The sequence below is a fragment of the Saccostrea echinata genome, unplaced genomic scaffold, assembly GCF_033153115.1.
Source record: "Saccostrea echinata isolate AGI-Se365-2 ecotype Australia unplaced genomic scaffold, CSIRO_AGI_Sech_v1 ptg000047l, whole genome shotgun sequence".
NCBI classification, from domain to species: domain Eukaryota; kingdom Metazoa; phylum Mollusca; class Bivalvia; order Ostreida; family Ostreidae; genus Saccostrea; species Saccostrea echinata.
Genome location: NW_026889796.1, coordinates 6,154,000 through 6,177,500, shown reverse-complemented (window position 1 = coordinate 6,177,500; position 23,501 = coordinate 6,154,000). Strand labels below are relative to the sequence as shown.

At 33.7% G+C, this 23,501-nt stretch overlaps 2 protein-coding genes across 4 annotated transcripts in view; one reads left to right on the top strand and one right to left on the bottom strand.

Annotated features, from left to right (window-relative positions):
- The window catches only part of LOC133202423 (endothelin-converting enzyme homolog), a 28,240-nt gene extending 11,381 nt beyond the window's left edge, over positions 1-16,859 (top strand). For all 3 annotated transcript variants that reach the window (XM_061338238.1, XM_061338237.1, XM_061338240.1), the window contains 18 exons: positions 1,923-2,135; positions 2,635-2,891; positions 2,992-3,162; positions 4,644-4,763; positions 5,200-5,286; positions 5,492-5,640; positions 5,747-5,844; positions 6,107-6,225; positions 6,608-6,706; positions 6,831-6,908; positions 7,004-7,104; positions 7,317-7,427; positions 7,523-7,590; positions 13,496-13,620; positions 13,940-14,005; positions 14,099-14,194; positions 14,302-14,378; positions 14,555-16,859. In XM_061338238.1, the coding sequence (XP_061194222.1) occupies positions 1,923-2,135; positions 2,635-2,891; positions 2,992-3,162; positions 4,644-4,763; positions 5,200-5,286; positions 5,492-5,640; positions 5,747-5,844; positions 6,107-6,225; positions 6,608-6,706; positions 6,831-6,908; positions 7,004-7,104; positions 7,317-7,427; positions 7,523-7,590; positions 13,496-13,620; positions 13,940-14,005; positions 14,099-14,194; positions 14,302-14,378; positions 14,555-14,654 (2,135 nt within the window). In that variant the 3' untranslated portion in view covers positions 14,655-16,859. The remainder of the gene's footprint in view (positions 1-1,922; positions 2,136-2,634; positions 2,892-2,991; positions 3,163-4,643; positions 4,764-5,199; positions 5,287-5,491; positions 5,641-5,746; positions 5,845-6,106; positions 6,226-6,607; positions 6,707-6,830; positions 6,909-7,003; positions 7,105-7,316; positions 7,428-7,522; positions 7,591-13,495; positions 13,621-13,939; positions 14,006-14,098; positions 14,195-14,301; positions 14,379-14,554) is intronic.
- A 374-nt stretch (positions 16,860-17,233) lies between these two features.
- On the bottom strand, positions 17,234-21,256 carry LOC133202552 (uncharacterized). The gene is made up of 6 exons (XM_061338389.1): positions 21,049-21,256; positions 20,659-20,695; positions 20,301-20,470; positions 19,764-19,900; positions 18,955-19,147; positions 17,234-17,363 (listed from the first exon to the last, which is right to left on the bottom strand). The coding sequence occupies exons 1-6, from the start codon at positions 21,221-21,223 to the stop codon at positions 17,287-17,289; spliced, it is 789 nt and encodes a 262-aa protein (XP_061194373.1). The 5' UTR covers positions 21,224-21,256; the 3' UTR covers positions 17,234-17,286.
- Positions 21,257-23,501: the final 2,245 nt, after the last annotated feature.

Genomic DNA, 23,501 nt, shown 5'->3' with positions numbered 1-23,501 from the left:
CAAGTGAAAGCATCTTTAGGTAGTGTACATTCAAGTTTGTTCAAATCATGACCCCCGGAGGTAGGGCGGGGCCACAATGGAGGATCAAAGTTTTACATAGAAATATATAGGAAAAACCTTTAAAAATCTTCTTCTTAAGAACAGCAAAGCCATGATGAGTCATATTTATATGGAAGCATCCTCGGGTAGCGTAGATTCAAGTTTGTTCAAACCATGACCCCCGGGGGTAGGGCGTGGCCACAATGGAGGATCAAAGTTTTACATAGAAATATGTAAGAAAAATCTTTAAAAATCTTCTTCTCAGGAACAACAAAGTCATGATGAGTCATATTTATATGGAAGCATCCTTAGGTAGTGTAGATTCAAGTTTATTCAAATCATGACCCCCTGGGGTAGGGCGGGGCCACAATGGAGGATCAAAGTTTTACATAGAAATATATAGGAAAAATCTTTAAAAATCTTCTTCTCAAGAACAGCAAAGCCACGATGAGTCGTATATATATGGAAGCATCCTCAGGTAGTGTAGATTCAAGTTTGTTCAAACCATGACCCCCGGGGATATGGCGTGGCCACAATGGAGGATCAAAGTTTTACATAGAAATATATAGGAAAAATCTTTAAAAATCTTCTTCTCAGGAACAACAAAGTCATGATGAGTCATATTTATATGGAAGCATCCTTAGGTAGTGTAGATTCAAGTTTGTTCAAATCATGACCCCCGGGGGTAGGATGGGGCCACAAAGTCTTAAATAGAAATATATAGGAAAATATCTTCTTCTGAAGAACTGCAAACCATGATTAGTCATTTTGATATGGAAGCATCCTCAGGTAGTGTACATAAAATTTTGTTCAAATGATGACCCCAGGGGTTGGGTGGGGCCCATTGGGGGATCGAAAGTTTTACATAAGAACATATAGAAAAAATATTTCTTCTCAAGAACAGGAAAGCTATGTTTAGTCATATTGATATGGAAGCATCCTCAGGTAGTGTAGATTCAAGTTCAAATGATGACCCCTGGGATAGGGAGGAACCACAATGGGGGATCAAATTTTCACAAAGGAATATATGGGAAAATTTTTTAAAAATCTTCTCAAGTAACCCCCCCCCCCTGGGTAATCTTTTCAATACCGAATTGATTTGTGCTTTTGCCTAGCCAATGTGCTCAGGTGAGCGATGTGGCCCATGGGCCTCTTGTTTCCAATCAGAATAACTTGCTTCTACAACATTGATCTAACCATCCCTATGTTTTTTGTTTTTGTTTGTTTTTTTTTCCGTTTTTGCTCTGGGCCGATATTTCTGTGTCATAGGTGTAAAAGCATTACCATAAAATAAGAATGAGCAGACTGCACTGAAAATTATGAAAGCATTTTACGAAAATTTAATTTCATTGAAACATTATAATTTTAAAGTTTTAATTATGAATGCATAGTTAATTATGAAATCAACCACTTAGCTATTTTTTTTTTCATCTTAATAACACAGTTAAATACAAAACGGCACACACTTAGTCAAAAATAGCACTTCAATGTGTGCCTGCCATCAGATGATCTAGAAGTATTTTACAGACTGCATGCTGTTATCTAGCAATAAAAAAATCTTTATAGAAATATGACCATTGAATCCATTTGCATGTTGAAGTACTCATTAAATACACGCAAAGTGTCCGCTTTGCAACATTCGCCATTAAGTCAATATATCTTACTAAAAAAATTCTGTGAAGATTTATATCAGAATAAATGGGACAGTTTTTTTTAACACTGAACTTGACAAAAGATGGAAAGTGTCAACTGTACAAAATCTTAAGACCTTAGCCTTCCTTACGACTTTTGACCACTCCTTGCCATTTTATGTTTATACATGTATGTAGCTTATTTTGATTTCTATAACATATGATTTGTTATGTATACCGTACATCTTTCAGACGCTCGGTTTGTTTGTGAAACCAAAGAATGTATCCTGGCAGCAGGTTCTATTCTGAAATCTATGGATCAGTCTGTGAATCCGTGTACCGACTTTTATAAGTACGCGTGTGGAGGGTGGGAACGGGACACGCCCATTCCCCCCGGCTACTCCATGTGGGACCGGATACAGGAACTGTCTTATATTAATCTACATCATCTCAAAGGCATTCTGGGTAATTACGGACAACTTAATTCCTCTTTGTACAATGCACCCTGCGTGTGTCGCAGATGATCATTTCCAATTAGAACCGGTGTGAATCATAAACATCAAATCGTAGGAAGTTTAGAACAGGAAGTACAGGGAAATTGTTATAGTTTATGCCTGAATTACTGTCGTCTGTACTGTAATAAGTGTACTCTAAGAAAGATCAAATTAATGGTGACTTTTACTTTTATAATTTGAGGGAAAATTTTAGCTTTTACATCTAATTTTATTGTCCCATAGTATTCAAACGAGATGTGGACAGTCGTTTTTTTTTTTTTATAACAAGAGTGTAATTTATCAATAATGTAGATTTATGATATCAGAATGACTATTTTTATTCATATCAAATATCGATTCTTTAAGTATTGGAAGAAAGCACTTTTTCTGATGTTAAAATAATTTTCTGCTATCAAACAATTTAAAACGGCGCCGCCGATATTCTAATAAAAGACTAACTTTTTTTTCAGAAAAACAAAGTAGTTCCGTGAATTATGATTCCGGAAAGAAGACAAAACAGTTTTTCAAAAGCTGTATGTCAGAGAGTCGACAAAGACGATCTCAAACGTTAGCAGACTTCACAGACCTCATCAGGAATGTCTCTTCGGACGGCGACTTTAATTTTGCTGTGATGCTAGAAAAAGTCCACCTACTGGACGCCTGGCCCCTCTTCACGGTGTCTGTCGGCCCCAATGAAGTGTCTTCCGAAGATGTTAATGTCGTCAAGGTGAATGACTCCTGAATATCTGGGGAAATAAAAGTCCTGAAAAAAACCGGAAAATTGCAGTTTTTAAAAAGTTAAGCATTTTATAATTCATCTTTAACAGATAGATTATGGGTATTCCCAGTACCCATTCCAAAGCTTTCCAAAACCGTCCGAATCTCCCGCGACAGTTAATACTGCGCCTCAACACAACAACGAAACTTCCCCTCCACCACCGACGTCCCAACGTTTGCAGAAACGCACTCCCACCTACCTTAGCTGGGATCTCAATGAGGTAACTATAATTATGTGTATGGCCTTTCCTAAGCATTCTAGATTTATAGTATACGAGGGGTTATCAAAAAATTCGTGGAAAAGCGCCATAAAATCAAAACCGCTTTAGGTACATCTATGAATTTTAACACATTTAGTTAGCATCATTGTTTCTATCTATAAAATAAATCATAAGTTTAATTTTTTAATAAATTGTTAATGTTTTTGGAAGCAATGGTATGTCCAGGCGGCGCAACTTTGAACATGACGTTTTTTTCCCTACCTGTGAGTAAATGAGAAAAACTCTTTTGACATGAGCATTGTAATCCCAAAATCCCGTTAATTCAGGAATGTTGTATAACAAAATTGTTACGTAAAATTTGCAATTTTTATCTCATTCTGTAAGTTCTATAAAATTTTATCGTAAGTTTTATATGAAGTGTTCAATCAATTAAGAGCTTGAAAATGACGTCAAAAATGAGGGAGGGATTTTTTTCCCAACATTCTATAAAGTTTCGCCCCTGGAAAAACTTTTACATAGATCTAGGAAATGTTTAAACGGGCTACAGAGAAATAAAATGCATCCAGAGTACTTGTTTTTAAATGCCAAAAAAGATTCACAGAGATGAGAGATGCACAGTTAATGTCAATTTGTAGTCAGGGTGTCGAAATTCAGTCACGTCTAAAAGTGACGTTGATCATGTGTGGTAGATATTGAACTCCGACAAGCAAAATATGCTAGCATAATCAAGTGAGAATCTTTCCCTATGTATAGGTCTATTTACTATATTTTTTGCATTGAAAGCAGCTGTTCATGAAATTGTAAAGTCATATAAACAAGACGGATTTAAGTCGTTACTTAACTCCAGGGAATCTCATCAAAATAAGTGTATGAGGTAGAGAGAGTGGACATTGAGAAACAATGACGTTATCGGACGTCATGAAATTAAACAGCGACAGCGCCGGTTGATGATATAATGACTCTTTTTATTTTATGATAATTTAGCAAATTATCAACGCATAAAGCTAAAATTTTCAACATTTCTTAAACTTTTATTGTTTTATGTTCCTTATAAATTTTGTAAGTGCAGACGACATAGTATTAATTTTATCGCCTCAGTCCACCAACTTTTTGATAACCCCTCGTACATGGAACTCTTCAAATAATATTTTTTTTCAAACATTTAAAACTTTTCCGTTGCTGTGTATTTGGTTTTAAAAATAAGATAACACACTAAAAGACACATTTGAAGTACATGTAAAATGAAACAAGATCTGCTAGAGTAATTTTGTCTTAATTTTTCATACAGAGCGGAAGACAGTAGATAAACTTTTTCATTATTATGGAAGTAAAGTAATCTACACCCGCATTCTTTGCAGTAAAAGAATCAGAATTTTAACAATAGTTACGCAAATGTCAGAATATTATATATATCAGTGCAGTGCATGAAAGTTAAATTGTTTTAAGTAAAATGTTTCTGAGATTTTAAAATGTATGTGCAGATAGTGAAAAATTACATGAGAGAAACAAAAAGAATATTGAAAGTGGTGTTTAACAAGACGGAAGAGCAAGCAGAAACTCTATCTCAGAATCTTCTGGAACTGGAGAAAAACATAGGATGGGTAAGAGAATAATCTCACAATTACTCTACTGCCGGTAATTAAATTCTGATTAGCTTCTACAAAAGTACTAGTATCTTTTAATTCAATTTGTTGGATTTTTTCGACTCAAGAACAGAGAATTACATTGATGTCAGTGGTACAGACTGTACATTGCGATATAGTTCAAACTCTCCAGTGACCAATCGCTGGAACAACTGTTAAAAGACTGCACCAATCAGATGTAGCAAAGACTTCCATACTGACCAATATAATTATAATTTAGAAACAACAATGTCTTTATTGAGACCAAAATGAATAGCTGCTATGCGAAAAAATATCATATTCTTTAAATATTGACTGATTTTTTTCTGTAGTTTCATTTTCTGTGTTATCAATCATGAGGCATCGAAATTGATTTTCTAAACGTATTAACTAATTACCATTTATTTGTCTATAGACACGTGACAGTGAAGAGCATAGCCACAATAGATCAGCTACATTCACCCTGACAAGAATCAAAGACCTTCAGGTCAATTGTCCCATGGTTCGTAAAGTCTTTTTAACTCCATGCAATGATAATAAAATTTACTTTTGATATATGCAACGTAGGTGGTAATATTTGCAATTTCATACCAGATATAAATGAAGAAATGGAAAAAATGTTATTTATAATTTTCAAAGGACCTTTTTATCTTGATTATGGTTGTAAAGATCAGCTCATGAAAGAAAGCATTTCCTATTTGATTTAGCTTACCTGGGACCTGTATTTGTTAAGAATTCTCTTCAAGTCTCAAGTGACCATCAACCTTAACACAGAAGTAGTGGTGCTACATGAATCAGGGCTGACCAAGCTGTGTTCCCTGGTTGACTCCTATATCAAAGATGCCAACAAGATCAAGTAACTCTCTCTCTCTCTCTCTCTCTCTCTCTCTCTCTCTCTTTAACTGTATCTCAGGCTTATTGGATATTTTTTAATTATTTTTTTCTATTTTTTTTCCTTGTAGTGTTTTGAAGCATTATCTAATGGTGCACCTAGTGAGGTCCTTTGTACCGTATTTTGACGTCAGCACTTTCAATGATGATGATGCCAATATTGAAGAAGGTTCTTATTTATATAATAAAAGGGAAACATATGCTTTAGAATACTTTCAATGGCAGTGCCATTTTTGATGATACAAGTGCTTCAAGATAAAAAAAATTACATTACTTTGATATTCTTTTGTGATTTAAAAGGAAGACTTAAAATTGCTCCCTGATACAATTTAAATATAATTCATCGAATCTTAGCATACGGAGAAGTAAACTGTGTAATGTAGGGAAAGATCACATTATTCACAATATTAAACTTTGCGTTTAATTTGCAGAAGTAGAAAATGAAGGAGAGCACTGGCGAAGATGTGCCTTCTACACAAATAAAGCATTTGGTTTTGTAACAGGCGCCATGTATGTGAATGAAACACAGCAGGCGGTGTCAGTTCAAAAGGTTAGGACACACACCCACACATACACATACAAAGAGTGAGAGAGTCATTAATGTTAAAAACTATGTAAAGAAGCTTGATAAAATTAGTTTACACGTTACCTGAAAACTCTGAGAAATGTTTCTAGAAGTGGATTGATCCTTTTCTTAACAAGTGCTCAGACTCAAAAGAAAAATAAGGAATGGAATCAAACATGATATAGTAAATATGACCAAAAGCATTATTGCATTTGATAGTTATTACATAAACACCCTCCCCCACCTCACCCCATTTCAGATTCAGTGAAAATTCTTAAGATTATAGTGCAGATTAACTTTTCCTAGGATATTGTGATGAATGATCTTGATCGCAAGTAAATCATCCATTCTTTCATATTTAATTCAGCTACAAACTCTAGTAAGAGATATAAAAATAGCATTCCGAGACTATCTTCTGGATAAAATCTGGATGGACGCAAGTACGAGGAGTCATGCTGAGGAAAAGGTGAGTAGGAAGGAATGCATATAAATTCAAATCTGAGAAGAACTTCAAAGTTTTATTAACTATTGGACCAATTCATAAATTAACGTTACCCATTATTATGTCCATATTTTACCTCTGTTTTCAGATAACTGAAATGTTAGAGAAGATTAGTTATCCCGATGAAATCCTGAAATCACACTTCCTTGATCAGTACTACAAGGAGGTCAGTAAAATTATAAAAGTGAAGTGGAAATGTTTTTTGGAATTTTCTATAGCTAACATAAAAAAAATCTACAAAATGATGAACTCTTGTTTCAGTTTGAGGTAAGCGATGATTGGTTCAACAATATAAAGAATATGAAGACCTTTCATGTCACAAAGAGCGTTGAGATGTATCATAAGACTGTGGATCGGCACAGGTATGTAAAACCTTGGATACTTCCAGTTCTTTGATTCTACTCTTTATCAAGCTCTTGCTTTATCGTCTGCTCTGGAAAGAAAATGATGTTGGGAAGTTATGATTTATGAATAGATAAAAATTATTATTAAATGAATATTCCGCTTCTGTGTTATTTTACTTATTCTACAGCGTTTAGATTTTTGTATATCTTTTCCTTTTACAATTCCACAGCTGGATGCAAACACCAGTAACGGTGGAGGCCGACTACTCACCTGAAAGGAACGACATCATGTTTCCGATCGCCATGTTTCATCTTCCGTTCTACTCTCCCAATGGACCTCAGTAAGACAAGATTATTCTTCTGTGTTTAAGCCTTTGAATGGCCTTGTATGTTACGCTAGGAACATTTAAAATGAATTCCTTTTTTTCTTTTTCAGAGCTCTTAACTTTGGAGCGATGGGCTCGGTCATTGGACACGAAATAACACATGCCTTTGATATCACAGGTTATTTCTGTTTATGTTAAGGTGTATGTATAAAGAAGAATGGGTCACTTTTTGGAATTATCGAAATCAAAAGGTTGTAGTCATTTGGGTTACGAGGCACTTTACCTATCAGACGTAGTATCATTTTTGAAAGTGGGTTGGCCATCCAGAAAAACAAATTTGACAACTTACCTGTTAAAACTTTGACAAGCCAAAAAATTGTCCAAAACTCGAAAATCCTGTTGGGGGGGGGGGGGGGGGGTCCAACTTCCTTTTACAATCAAATTTTAATAATACATTATCATATTTCCATGATATACTGCAACAAAACAAAAATTGGGGGGGAGGGGGGGGGGGGTAGCCAGCCTTTCAATGAACATTACATACGTGAACCTGCAACGTTGTCATGGTGTTCAACCGGATATGCTGACTCATCAGCGCGCCAAATTAAAGTTTGAATGTGTAAAAATCTAGAGCCTATGCTAAATATAAACGGTAAACCAACCTAAGAAAAGTGTACTGAGGATTTCTTAAAAAAGAAAATAAACATTAATGGTAATGCCTATTCTTCCATGTTCTTAAATTGACTGATAATTGTTAAAAAGAGATGCAAAAGGTTTTGATAAGGTCCCCTTGTCTGCGTCAATATTTACTTCCGAAGATGTCAGGTTAATTCAGACCCTGTTTAATTCGGACTATGGTATAATGTTCCAAACTTTGTTAACACTGTTAGACTGATTCTAATTATGTTCCCCAAACGAAGTTTGGAAACATATTATATTTTTTTACTTTCTTTTCTCTAAATTTCTTCTCCCGCGGCGGCAGACCGGCACTTTTTTGTTCGAGAGTGTTCTCGGAAACGACTCACCCCTCTAAGGGTTAACAGGCATTTTGTGTAGATGTGCGGAACGAAGGTCATTTTGCGCGCACATGCATGCACGTGCGGGCGCGTGCGATGTGTGAAATGATTGATATAATTGAAAAAACTTGAACGTCCCTTTTTTTTTATTGTTTTGAATAAATGATTTTAAACTCGGAATATAAATATATCTTAGTAGTATTCACAAGATGATATTGTTAAATAGGCATGAACGGGCGTGCATACACGTGTACTTCGCTCTGATTGGTTGAAACAGAAATCTCAATATCTTTCTTGTTTTTGATAAAATACTCTGAAAGAAACTGGGGGGATAAGCCGAGCCATATGCCTACATAACGATCGATAAAAAATCAGTAAATTCATTTTTAAAAAATTTCACTTTTTGTTGAATTAGTGTAATGCTTATTACCATTTGGATACAAATTTGACAAAACCTGAATACTGTAACAGCGAAAATGATTCTGATTAACACAAAAAAATGGCATCACGCTCAATTTTCACAAAAACTGACATAAATTGGATGATATAACTACATTTTTTAAATAGACTGGGTCATCGTACCATATTTTTGAGAACGATTAATGAAAGGCAATGGAAAGATGTTGCTTTTTATACTTGCAAAAATTTGGTACGAAGACCCACTCTACATAAAAAATTAAGTAAACTTACTTAAATTTTCACCGTGGTCTTAAAAAATTCTAAGTCCAAATACGCTTGCTAAATATGGAGAACTGTATGCTATTTAAATGGGTATGTATGTGTGACTCCGTGGTATAGTGGTTAGCGAGGAGCTCTTTAAAGGGGAGTTTATTGAGGAAAGTGTTCGAGTCATGATTTTTTTTATTTTTTATTTTTTGGAAGAGGGTTAATTTTGTTTTACTTTATAAAAAATGTCTATAGGAATAACATATTTTTCACTGGAAATAATATATATATATATATATAGAGAGAGAGAGTAATGAACTCATTTACAGTAAATTATTTAGAATGCCGGATAAAAATTAGAATAGATATTTGAATACTTTTATTCCCGTTTTTATTTATTTTTACTACTAGCGCTTCTAGATCACCACTATCATTATATACAACGTTAACATTTTTATAATTTCTCCACGATAAGTGTTAACACTCAATATGCAGATTAATTAATAGAAGTCCCTACCCATGTTAGACACTTGTGACAGTAAATGAAAGTCAACTGTTTAGCTTGTTTAGAATATAAATATCATTTTGAGAACTACTGCAAACATTAAAATGCTTAAGTAAATTCGAACAATTGAGAGATTTTTTCCAATAAATGTTCTTGCATAGCCGAAAAATGGGCATGGGCACATGGCTTGTCTTATTCCCCCAGATTCTTTGAAATATACTAGTCACACATTAATAGCGATTCTCTGTAACCACTTAAACTTCTGCCACGCATGGTCACCGATTTTGATGAAACTTTGCCCATTATTACAACTTGACACCAGAAACATATATCAATTAAAATTTCGTTGCTATATGTCTTGGTTGCCATGGTAACAGCCAGAAAAGTTGAACAAATTGAGATTTTCAGCTACCTTGAATCTTTATTGAGCCTTAATAAAGACTAAGAAAAACAAACAAATCATTTTCCCAAAAACATGACACCTTGTTGCCACTTATGCTATAAAGAAACTATTTAGAATTTATCTCTAAGTAAGTGGTAACCATGGGTACATTTGGAATACATTTTAGATGCTAAAAAATGCTGAAAACGCTCAATATTCACAAATGATAGATGTTACATGGTCAAACTCAATCAACAACCTAAGAAAAACAATGAAAAATATTTGACCTTAAGTAATTAGGTATTGGTAATATTATTCTAAATATAACCTTCATGGTTGCCATGGTAACACAGTGTTACCGTGCAAAATCTGTTGCTATGATTGGGTTAATGCTACTATCTTGAGGAAAAACAATAAAATTCATGACTGGCACATATACATCCTTAGGACCTTGCAACACCGACAACGTAAGAAAAATTGGGATTAATTGTTACTTTGCAGTGTAACCATGGAAACAACATACTAGTTGTTTAAAGTGATATTTTTTGCTGCTTTAGGCATTTACTTACCTTTTAATCAAGAAACATATTATTTGACTCACCTTGAATAGTTACTTATCTGGTAGAACTAAAGTTTAATATCATATATTGATAAAGTTTGTTGAAAATGCATCCATTCTTTGAAAAATTCTCACCCTGTATATATAGCAGACAAACTAAGTGCATGGTTATGATGAGCAAGGGTGTCTCCTCCAAAATTATGAAATTCACAGTCCCTGGGTCAGGGGTTTTGGTGTAGGGTGGGGCTTTATTGATTTATTGTGAAAATGCATTTATTTAATTCTTTAAAAATCACTGTCACTGGGTATTAGTAGACAAACTAAATGCATGGTTATGATGAACAAGGGTGCCCTCTTCTAAAATTCTGAAATTCTGAAATTCATGATCCATGTGTCAATGCTATAGTTACCAAGAAGAGAAAATGTTCGATTTTGTTAATTTTATGTCAAACCCTATGTGCCAGCTTTTTGCATCCAGTTAGAGATTGGGTGGTAGTCAAAATTGAAAGTCAGGTTAGTTGTTCATATATATCAATCATTAAAGTTTTGGGAATCTACATACAAGGGTACGTATCCAAGGAAACAGAATATTTTCCAGGTTTTTATGCATGTTTTTTCGCCTTATTTCCATAGCAACGCTCTATTTAAAGAATTGAATTTGAATTTTTTGAAATGTGAAAATAAGGGTCACACCAACGCCTTTAAAAATTGATCATCAGTTATATAGAAATATGCCTTTTAAAAAGATACGATAAGATTAAAACACTAAGAGAGTAAATTTAAAATCCCTTCGTGGTATTAAAACCATGGTAACCATTGCCAACCTACGGGAAATATCATATTTTGTCCTTGGTACATGTTACAAGGATCTCTTGTCTATTATTTGCTTGCATTTCAACCTATAATTGTTTTTATTCTGAAGTGTATGACTTTTTTAAAATTAAATGAACAAAATTATTACTTTTGAATACTTTGTTTCCATAGTAACGTATATAATAGTTGATTTACCAAACATGTTTATCATGCATTTAAGACACCAGGCCTTCAACTTTCAGAAACAGTCATTGCCACTTGTTTGCTTTGCTGCAAACGTTAACTGTGGGATTCTGAACATGTTAAAAAATGCCATTTTTCAAACTTGAGGACACGTTGCTATGGTAACCATGACACGTAGCAACCAATTTTTGCCTGATTTGAGTTTACGGTATTAAAGACTTTTATCATAGAGAGTTTGGAGAAATTCTGAGACTATGCGTGCCACAGCTCCTATATAAAAGTTCAAGTCATTACAGAGAATGGCTCTTAATAGGTTCTACAATAAGATATATTTGAGATATCATGAAAACACGCTCATACACGTGTGCTGCAATCTGATTGGCTTAAACTCTAGACAACCGTAACTTTCATAGTTTTCAACAAAAAAGTATGGAATTTAGATTGTAGATAGGTATAATGGGTTCCTACATTTTGCTGTTATCAAAATTGAAAGCAAGAACATGCATGCACTGTGCTGAATTTTAATTGGCTAATACTTGTACGGCTCTTTCTTTCACAGTTTTCAATGGAAATCTTTCAGATTTCACACATAAGTATTTTTTGTGAGTCTCTTTACGAGGAAATATGTGAAATATCTAGAAAATATGGGCATGCACGTGCGTTGAAATCTGAATGGCTAATATGTAAGGTTCAACAATATGTGTCATACAGAAATGCTTGAAAACACGCGCATGCACGTGTTCTCGAATTTGATTGGCTAAAAAATCAAATGGCGAAACATCTCTAGTTTTCAACAAAACAGAATGAAAATTAGAATATAGATAGTTATAATGGGTTCCTACATTATACTTCTATGAAAATTGAATGCAAGGACATGTGCATACATGTGTGCTGAAATCTGATTTGCTAAAACTTTATGGGTTGTATCTCTCTCACTATTGAATGATTCAATAGAATTCTTTGAAATTTTAAGACATTGGCATGTGTTGTAAGGCACTATAAGAAGATAAATGAGAAATCTAGAAAATACGCGCAAGCACGTGTGCTGAAATCTGATTGGCTAAGGTTGTTAGTCTTTATAACATTCTTAATTGTTAATGATAGAAAGATGAAATTCAGAGTATATGCAAATAATTCAAGTTCCTACATTATTCAGTCATCAGAAATGAATATGAGGATATTCATGTTGCTGGAACTTTCTATGTTTTCAGTGAAATTCTTTGAAATTTAAATTGAGCTTTTTATTATGGCATTCTATCAGTTTTTGTACATGTAAATGGTAATTTCCGAAATTAAATACTCAAATCTGATTTGCTTATGCCCACTGTGCTATATTTGCATTGTTATTTCTTCAAAATACTTTTGAAAATAAGTTCTTAAAGTCTATAATACAAGCTTAATTTGTTGAATCATATAGGGAAAGGGGTCCCAAAGGGAGTAGAGGGAGCGTTTGGGGAACATCTGTAACGGTCTCCGTTACAAATAGAACTAGTTTATTTATGTTTCCTTTAATAGAGTCACTACTCACTTTGTAAATGAGCTCGGCTCTTAGTACTGTTAGGCATTTTGATATTTGGATTACCTAAGAATATTGCTTTTATAGTAAGTGTCTTCTATGTCCCCCACCTATTCCCACAAAATCACAATTCCATCTATTCCTATTTGATAACTAAGTATTATTAGATGATTTAATAGTTCAGTCCATTTGTTATTTTATAGCAATCGGGTTTATTATGTTAATTGCATTTCATTTCAGTACTAGTACGTTTTGGGACTACACTTTTTCTCTACAATATTTGCATTAAAGAAAAAGAAAATGAATGCATTTATACAGTAAATCATTACCTTTTTCTACCTGATTTTTAAAGGTGGGAATAGGTGGAAAGAACCATTTTTAAAAAGTGATAGTAGGTAGAATGAACCCTATAGTAAAATATAGGTCATTATGTCTCGTTTTAGGACGTCAGTATGACAGTAAGGGGAAACTTAAAGAATGGTGGGAGCCCTACACGGCCTCTCTGTTTGAGAAGACCACTGGATGTATGAGGGAACAGTATGACGGCTTCACGCTGGACGGTCTACAGGTCAGTGATTTAAAGCATACATATATGCTATTTCAGAGTAAAATAATAGAAGCCATTTCCATCTGAGAGAGTAAACACTTCTTTAGGACATCTATATCATACAAGTCAGAATTGCGATCCGGGTATGACAGTCTCAGACGTGAATAAACTTCCTCAAAATTTTACTCACGATGGTACTGCAAGTACATCAATTGCACTTTTTTATTTTTGTTAAAAAGGCTTCAAATGAAAAACTACAATTTGCAAACGGCAAATATTCCAGAAATACTTTTATTTATTTATTTATTTTAATTTATTTTAATTTATATTTTTATTTTAGATAAATGGCCAGAAAACACTGGATGAAAACATAGCCGATAATGGAGGACTACGCGCTGCTTATATAGTGAGATGTGTCTACAGTTACTCTTTATTAATGCATTCGATATCGTTATGTCATCAAACAACATATGACACGTTATCTTTTCTGTCTTTTAAGGCATTTCAAATTTGGGAAAATGAAAATGGGATAACACCGAACCTTCCAGGTGTAAATCTGACAGATAAACAGCTGTTTTATGTTAGTTATGCTCAGGTAACTTAAGTTTCTCCATTCTGGTCATACTCTTAAAAGTTGTGGATTCCAGAATGCTATAATAGCTACAAATTATATATATATTTAATAAATATTTTTACGTTTAGATGTTCTGTACTAAGTGGAAACGTTCGGGTCTGAGGAATTATTTATTAAGTGATGATCATTCCCCAGGGCCATTGCGGTAAGAGGAATCTTTGGCTTTCTTTTCTTTAATTTTGATTTAAATCTTTATAATTTAAGGAATAAATTAAAAAACGAGATTTTTTGAAATAGAAGAACTTTACAATCAAAAGAAAATTTATTTGATTTAGAATTCTAGAAAGAACGGTATTAAGCCTAAGTTTTTTTTTCCATTAGTGTGAAGGGCAGCTTGCAGAACTCTAACACTTTTGGGAAAGTTTTTGACTGTCCTTTTATATCAGAGTACAGTCCTCAAACAAAATGTGAGGTATGGTGATAGTGGCGGGTTTATCGACACATTACATGTACGGCTTGTCAAAATGGCATCGTGTGGACTGCAGTTCCGGTAATCAGGTGGAGGACACAAAAAGGCAGCCTTTTGCTTTGGTTCAGAAAAATCCAAGCCGGCTTAGTACCATTCAGAACTATTCTAACTGTAGTATAAGCTTGCACATTATTTTCCTGCACATTGCGTTCACGTTTATAAAATGTATTTTTAAAGAATTTTAGGGCACAATTATATGTAGATTAGAATTATAGTTTTACATTTATTGTGAGACAAGTGCCTATAAGTCACTTGTTCTTTGTGTGTTTCGGTATAATTTCCCATAATTTAGTATCGAACATTAATAGACCCAGAGGGCTTTCGGTAAGTCTGCGATGTCTTTCATGCTTTTCTTTTCATGTATGTTTAAGTAATAGGGGAACATTTGTGGGGGTAGTGATAATTAGACTTTTCTCAAGTCGCCACTTCTCTCAGGGTTACGAAGTTGTGAACAAAAAGGCTGAAAATATCTACATGTAATCTCTAGTCTCTACGTGAAGTGTAACCTTTTAAAAATTGACCTCGCACTGGTTGTCTCAAAAGTATTTCATGTTCTGTGATTTAAACTTATTTACATTGGCATTTGCTTAAATCAAAGTTTTAAATATAGGGATTGTTTTCTTAATATTGTTTTTTTTTAATTTTGTTTTATTTCGCAAATCATGACGTTGCTTGCAGTGTTCTGTGGCCAAGATTGGTATTTTCGTATGTTATTTTATGGAATTTTTTTGCTGATTTTTGATTTTTATCATTATGAAGTTAATATTACATAGCAATATATGTTTTACATTCAGTAAATTTTCATGCGCTTTGAATGCATAATTTTGTCATATGCTTTTTTCCCATGACGTCACAGGGCATTTCTTTTCATATCCTTCTACCAAGGCATTTGTTCCAAATACAGCATAGAAAATTTTCAAGTTCTTAAAATTGTTATTTATCATCTTGATGTATATTTGCTTAATTTGTCATGCATTATGGCATTCCTGTATAGAATGCAATGGTTGTTTGTTTGTTTTGTTTTTTTTCTTGGTTCCACGTTTTTTTTCATCTTTGCAAGTCAATATTTTTGAACAATGATATATAACATAATTTTTAGCCATCTCCTTTATGTCAAAGCTCTATTTCCTTTGAAGTAAGACTAAAATAGCTGAAAGCAACAGCAAGTAAGGTATTTATGTATGAGTGCAGACCTATCTACTATCTCGATTTACCCATAATTTCTATGATTTTTGACCCCCTAAATACGTTCTACGATGTCAAATCTCCCGATTTCTGGATTCTAATCATTTTCGGTTTTAAATTCATAATAATAGAAATTGTGCGGTACAGAAACTTGAGTGATTGAAAATCGTCACACAAATCACCATACATACTGCTATAGACAAACGTGGAAGCTATTGAAATATTTTTGAGAGCCTGTTTCTCGTGTAATTGCCCAGTGTCAGCATGTCTATGTCAAGTATCATACTCAGGTGTGTTTTCTGCCATTAAAGCGATGCATAATTTGTTAAATATGAATTCAGTGAAATTTTTCTGCATTGAAAGAAGTCAATTTTCTGCATAATAACCAAATTTTGTGGCTAAACTGGTAGAAAACTACTGATCACATTCATTTGGCGTTTACAAGGTAGGTCTGTGAATGTAGCATGAATGAGAGAGAGAGAGAGAGAGATAAGCTCCGTGTTTTTATAGGAAAAGAAGCTGAACTCTATAAAGATAAAAGGAGGATATTCGACTAAAATGATGACACCATTAGATAAAAGGAAAAAAATCTTTTCATAGCTTTCAACATTCCTATTGCATCACACACCAAATAGAAACTGTAGAAAACTAAAACATTGCATTATGGATATACCATCCGCTACATGCTGATTGGTCACTTGTTTTCAATATCTGATACACACAAGAGTTTGAATGGCCTCCCATTACTTGCAAAGATATGCGTTATGTTAATTGATAATTGTTAAGTGTTGTAAATGATAGAAGTATAAGGCTGTGTTCCTGTTTAAGCTTATTTTTATAAACCTATTCATAGAGTAATGTTTACAAAATAGATATACATGTAGTATGTTACGTCTTTTTCTATTGAAGAAATGGATAATGTTTCCTATGCAAGAGTTTTCTTGAGAAAATAAATACATAAAGAACATTTAATGTGTTTTATTTTTATATTCCCTGTAAACATGGAGATGCTGACAAAGCGGAAACATTGACAAATGAAGTTAAAATCGTCAATATTTGCAGTCGTCAGTGTCCCATAATGGTAAAAAGATAAAACTAAAAGAACGTTCAAGTTTCGAAACACTAAATTTCGAAAAATTATCGTTCTCTCAACCTGTCAACACCACCACATTTAATAAAGCATACACATATGGAAAATTTCTGAGAAAAAAGTTAAAACGTGACGCTTTGTTCTTATGTATTTCAACACAAGTATTTTTTATTCAAAGATCTCAAAATCTTTGTGAGGAGATATTCAGAAACATTGGCTCCATGTAGCTTCCTATTATTATAAAAAAAAAAAACAGTTTGGCTTTTTGAAATATTTACTACTTCATTTAATTATAATGTAAACTGATGTCTATTTTGTGCCTGCGGGGTGCAATAGTGTATCCACAAGTTGTGATCCAGCCCCAGTCAAACCGCTGTGGAGTTGTCCTGTACATAAAAGATACCGAAAGTGGTGTACAATATTATCTAACTAAAGCATGTTTGATTATCTTTCTGGCTCGCCTGTGCCAGACAATTCAAGTGAACTATTCTAATCTACAATTGCCCATTGTATGTTTGTATGAAAACTTTACACTTTTTTCGTCTCTAGTTTCAATCAATTTTGCAATAGAGTATCCTTTGGTAAGGATATTAGTTTGTTCATGTGGGGGACCACAGAGAATGATAATTAAGATATACTGTAAATAGGGTGGGGTCATTTAACATGAGGCTTATGGGCCTTGATGGTCACCTGAGTTTCTCAGGTTATGATCACTTTAGCCCCACCTGGAATTGCAACTCTGGCCTTAAATGACAAAATTTTACAGTTTGGTGACAACTCTATACTCGTTATTATAATATTATTCATGCAGCTTGTCTCATAGAAGTCCGGGAATAAAGAATATTGAATTACAGATTTTGATCTATGACCAACTTAGCCCACTTCGGAGCATAAATCCTGAACTCAGGGACCACAAATTTACAATTTTGGTGAAGAGTTCATTATATCAACAGTTTGCCTGCTTTATGTTCAGGTGGAAAACGAAGAGTTTTAAAGATTGCATTAATTTTTATGGCTTTGGCATATTGTCAGTCCCCAAGGAGGCAGAGCCCACGGATTTTATTTTTCACAATTTATGTTCCCTTTACCCAGAAATACTTTTTACTGGAATTGGTTCAGTCGTTCATGAGGAGAAGCTAAAATGATCATAACTTGAATGATTGGGGTGACCTACAAATCTTTACGACCAGAAGCCAGAAAAGAATGGACTTTAACGTTTCTTAAAAAGTGAAGATTCCTCTTTTTCAATTGATGTAGAGAGGATTCTTGTTTTTAAAGTCAATTGCAAAGAAAACTGCAATGAGACTGCAATTATGTGTATTGAATTGTAAACATTTCTATGTGGTGTACATTCAAGATAAGACAAATGATAATGCAAAGTTTTGAACGTAACGTAAGCATCAATGTGTAGTGCAATTCAATTTTTTTTTCAAATCACGTCTCCAAAAGGATAGCATGGTAAAGTATATGACTTAATTTTTTCCCAAGAAAAAGTGCAGCAAGAACATTAGGGCCTCAATTTGAAAATTTGACCCCAAGTCTCAACGCTGAAAAATTCAGATCGTTGAAATCGACTTTATGTTAATGACTCAGGCGAGTGTTGTGGCTTATGAGCCTCTTGTTTACATTGCACTGTCACAGATGCCCCTTTTTATTGACATAAAATTACAATTTATATGCACACCTCATTAAGGGCCGCCAACCGTGATACGATTTTAAATTTCAAACGTGCGTCTCTGTGGGATAGCTTTTGTGAGAGTTTTTCTATACACTACTGCCATAAGATAAATGAAACAAAAATTTCGAAGAACCAAAGTGGCATGCCCCTTTTTCCCGCCGTTGAGAACAAAGTAGCATGTTAAGAATTTCATACATACATATATCAGAGGCTTGTCTTCTCTGAGAAATAATATTTATGCTGCACAAGCAGGCAACACCGTTTGTTAATATATAATCAAATAGCCATTAAGTTTTTACCGAGGGCAGAGGTTCCAGTTTCATGGGCGCCTTGAAGTGTCTCTTGACCAGTGGCCAGCAGTTGGGCTGCGGTCTCCTTCAGACTGGACAGCTGTGTTCCCACACCAGTAGTGGCTCCAGTGAGGTGCTGGGTCAGTTGGGTCAGAAGGCCACTTCCGCCTCCGTGCAGAAGGTCAGCAACACCACCAAAGGTCTGTAAGAAACAAACGCGTTTCGATTGCAATTTTTATGATTGAATGTAAATGTACTTCACGATGTCTAAATTTGTCTGGCAGGTATGTTTCAGGCTAAAAAAAAAATCAAATTAAGGAGGCGGGGGGGGGGGGTCAACAAATTAACCATCAGATATAACTTAATTTTTTAGATATGATATCTTCAGCTGTCAACTATCATTTGGCAAACAAAAATTTCATACATTTTAGTTTTAAAATTTAATCATTTTTGTATATCTTTATATGGAGCTCTTCTTCTAAAGGAGATCAATATAGTCTGAAAATGGCCACAACCACTCAGCCCTCTTAACATTATTTAAAAATGTTCGTTTTAATTTCTTGTACTTCCATTTGTTGATGTCTTTTATTTCTTGTAACGATTTTAAATTGTATTCATACAAAATCAGTTTTCTCTCTTTTTTGAATATGCAATTTGCATTTCGTCAGTGAAATAAGATTTCAAATGTTTTTTTGCGTGGAGGATTGTTGCATAGTTTGTATCTTCTGCTGATACTCGTGCTGGCACTTTATTTCCTAGTGGTTTTTCATTTGACAGTTTTTATTTATATATGACATGAATAAAATTTTCTAGTTAACCTGTTTGAGATTTTCGACAGTACTCTGGAAAGCTGCGGCGAAACCGTCAAGTAGACCCCTCTTTCTTGAGTGATGAATCTCACTCATCTTCTGGTGAAAGTCTGCCACAATCTTATCAAGAACAGCATTGTACTGGCCTAAAAAATTAAGTACATTACCTGTTAAGGTATGCAAGTTTGAATCTTTAATTAATCAAAATATGAAAAATAATGCCTTCAAAATTGTTATGCTGCAGGGTAGATAACACACTAGATAAAGTACAAGTACATTACAAAATGTTAATACTTCGTTTTGATTGGTCAACATCTGCCTCCTACACTATACCAGATAATCCACAGCAAAATTTAAATTTACGTGCCTAAACATAATTCAATATAATTTAACTCTCTGAGCGATACTTTTTATTTCCATTAAAAGTTTAAAATAGTGAACTTAATCATTAAATCGAATAAAAATCAAGCAAAGGCCCTTTAAAAAAACCAGAAAAGGATGATCCAGCTGGATTTTTAAAAGATTGATATTTGTTTTAAACTGTACCCTTGAGTTTAGCGATATTATCCAGGAACTCTGGGGCATTATTTTCTAGGAAGCTGAGGTCCTTAATTTTGTCGTACACAGTCTGTAACTGGCCGCCATAACTGTGGAAAATCTGGCGTACTTTTTCCGATTCCTGTTTCAAAAGCTCCAAGGCTTGGTTCATCTCGTCACTTGGAGATAAAAGAAATATTTTAATTAATTACATGTGTAATGAACATATTAATATACTTGCAGGAATTATGTAGATTTTATCAATTATTTGCAGAAGATAGTTTGAACTTGCGCAGTTTCTCTCTACTTGCAGGAAATAGAGTTTATCAATTATTTTAATGATTTACAGAAGATTATTTTAACTTACGCGGTTTCTCTCTTTCCAAATAAAGAAGACAGGAGTGCTTAAAGATAAAACGTAAAATTTATTGTTGTTCATTCTGTTGAACATTGTAATAGAAAATATTTATTAAGAAACATTTAAGCTAAAATTTTCTAAAGCTTAATATTCTAAATATTTGTGAAAATTGTATCCTATAACTTTTTCGTCTCGCAATGTCCTTTTCTTTTCATGTATTTGAGAGTAAAAATTCAAAGTAACATACTCCTTCATAATAATAATGTAATAAAGTGTAACAATTTATGTGTTTTAAATTTGTCTCCTTCGTATTTTTATTTTACTGCTGACAGTAATCATACAAAAAAAGACATGTATTTTTGTGGGTGTGTGTGTGTGATACAGTAATTGTCTAGTTACCCGTTCCAGCGGCGCTGACAGCAGACGACACCAAGGTTTTGACGCCATCAGTACTCAGAGTGTCCAAAGCGCTATGCAGGGCATTGTCTCCAAAATGTTTCAGGTCGTCCAGAAAGTTGCCCTGGACTCCACTGAGCAGGAAACACATACAAAACACTCCGAGGTACTTGAACATCTATAGACACAAAATTACCGAGAAAAATAGTCCTGCGTATGAATTTCATTTATTGTTTTAGAATTCAATTCAAAAATGCGCAGTGCTCTGAACCTACCTTATTTGATTTCTGTGTAGAAATGGCCAAGAACAGAAAATACCGTCTGTTAGTATCTCATGGATCATAGACGTGACGTAATCTTAAGATAAGCAACCCAATATTGTGCAGTCATTGTATGCATGATTGTAGTTATATATGGAAATACATGTACATCTGTATCACCTATGTAATATATAATTCAAAGGATATTCTGTGCACAAACAAATAAAAATCGCATTCTTCTTTTTCATCTTAAATTTTAATGTGTATTGTCAGCTAAGAGATTTCCTTTTTTTAAGGACATACGCAATGTAGTTTGAACTTTATTGCCTTTTTCCCTGGAGTTGAAGAGTTCCAATACTTAAAGGAACTGTGTGCTACATTTTAATGTCTATATATGCTGTTGTACATTTCTTCTAAAGCACATTTGGATAAACAAAACATCTAGAATATATGTTTAGTAATTTTTGTATATTTTTCTTTGAATTATACAAGAATTTTCATCAACTGATATCTTTTCAAAACCCCTAGTAATGCAAGCTGATTTTTTGTCTAAGAACATCTGATAGCACTATAATCTTAAATTAAGAATATCTTTAAAAATTATCAGTAGGTAAGGTACGTTGCGTATGTCCTTAACACGACAAAAGTATGAAACAGCCAATGCTGAATTTAGAAATATTCTCTAGGGCTCTTAAAGTTTTTCTACAAATATTTTATGGTTCCTAAAACAAATTGGAGGAAAATTTCTTTAAAATAGATAGATATTTTTAAAGTTTTAAACTTTGTAGCCCTATTGCAAAGAGATTTTATTTAAAAAGTTATTTTTATCAACTCTGTGATAAATATAATTACACAATTATAATTTTACAATTTTATTCCTTAATTTATCGTCTCAGCCTATCAGGAAGTGACCTGAGATAAAGTCCTGGAGGTCAAAGGTTGCTCGGTTCAATACACTTTTGGCTGCGAACATTTACCTGGGCTTGTCTGGAGAGATTGACTATAAGATTTACTATGATACATGAACATATTAAGTCCTTCAAGTTGACTATCTGTTTTCAGCTGTATTTCGAGATATTTAAGTGATATCATTTCGAGAAACTGTTGTTGCATTAAATTCATACCATCACTACTTGAGAACCACTTTCTAAGAAACATATAGTGCTGCACTTATCGGTGCATTTCTTAAAAAGAAAAAAAATAATTATACAGTAGTAATGATTGTAGTTCCGCCCCATCCAAGACTACTTCTACTAGAATATCTGAAGAAAACTCAAATTTTCATAGATCTATCGTTACCTGTACGAAGTTTATCAGATAAAAATGTGTGTGTATGTTAAAATCTTTTATATTCTACTACATGTACTTATGATTATTTTGTAAAGATGTACATAGAAAAAGGAATTAGGAAAAATGGGATAAAGGCAGTGAATAATCTCAGAATATAACATATATTTCAAATCAATCAATTATTGTTCGTTTATATACTGTAAAGAAAATTGTCATATCACCTTTCCGTAAATCAGATACTATGTCACATGATTACTGCCTCCATGTTGTTTTTCAAACTTCTGAAAGTTCTTGGTCATGCTGCTTAACATGTTTATTCGGTTACTCTCACATGAGTAATTAGCATCATTTAGTACGAATTGTTCCGGCGGAAGGAATGTTTGAAAAGATTCCATATCCTGCATGAGTCTACATTAATTTAATATGTTTATTTTTGACATTCAAATGGTCATCGATATGATATGTAGCATAGAGTCTTTTTCTGTCCATATTAACTTCTTCGAATTTTTCTCTGTTACAAATATTTTTTAAGTTTTTCAACTGAAATCGACACTCGTTAAAACGCAAAATATACCAAATTGGGTCAAGGACAAAAGCAACGACAAAACACGACCCGGTTGTGATATCCAGACTTTCCTTCAATTTTGCATCTTTTATGAAAGGTTTAAGAATTGTGTAAAACAACCCTGGGGTGTAAGAAGCTAAAAATGTACCAGTTATGGCGGATATTTTCCTCAATGTATTTGTGTGATTCCATGTTTTAGTCTTGGCCTTCAGTCCCGCCATGTTGATTCTGATATGATGCATAATTATTACGAAAGCAAAGAAATTAGACAAAAATATCGAAAATCGGACGTAATCCACGAATAGCGAGATCTCAAACGGCATTCCAAGACAGAAAGATTT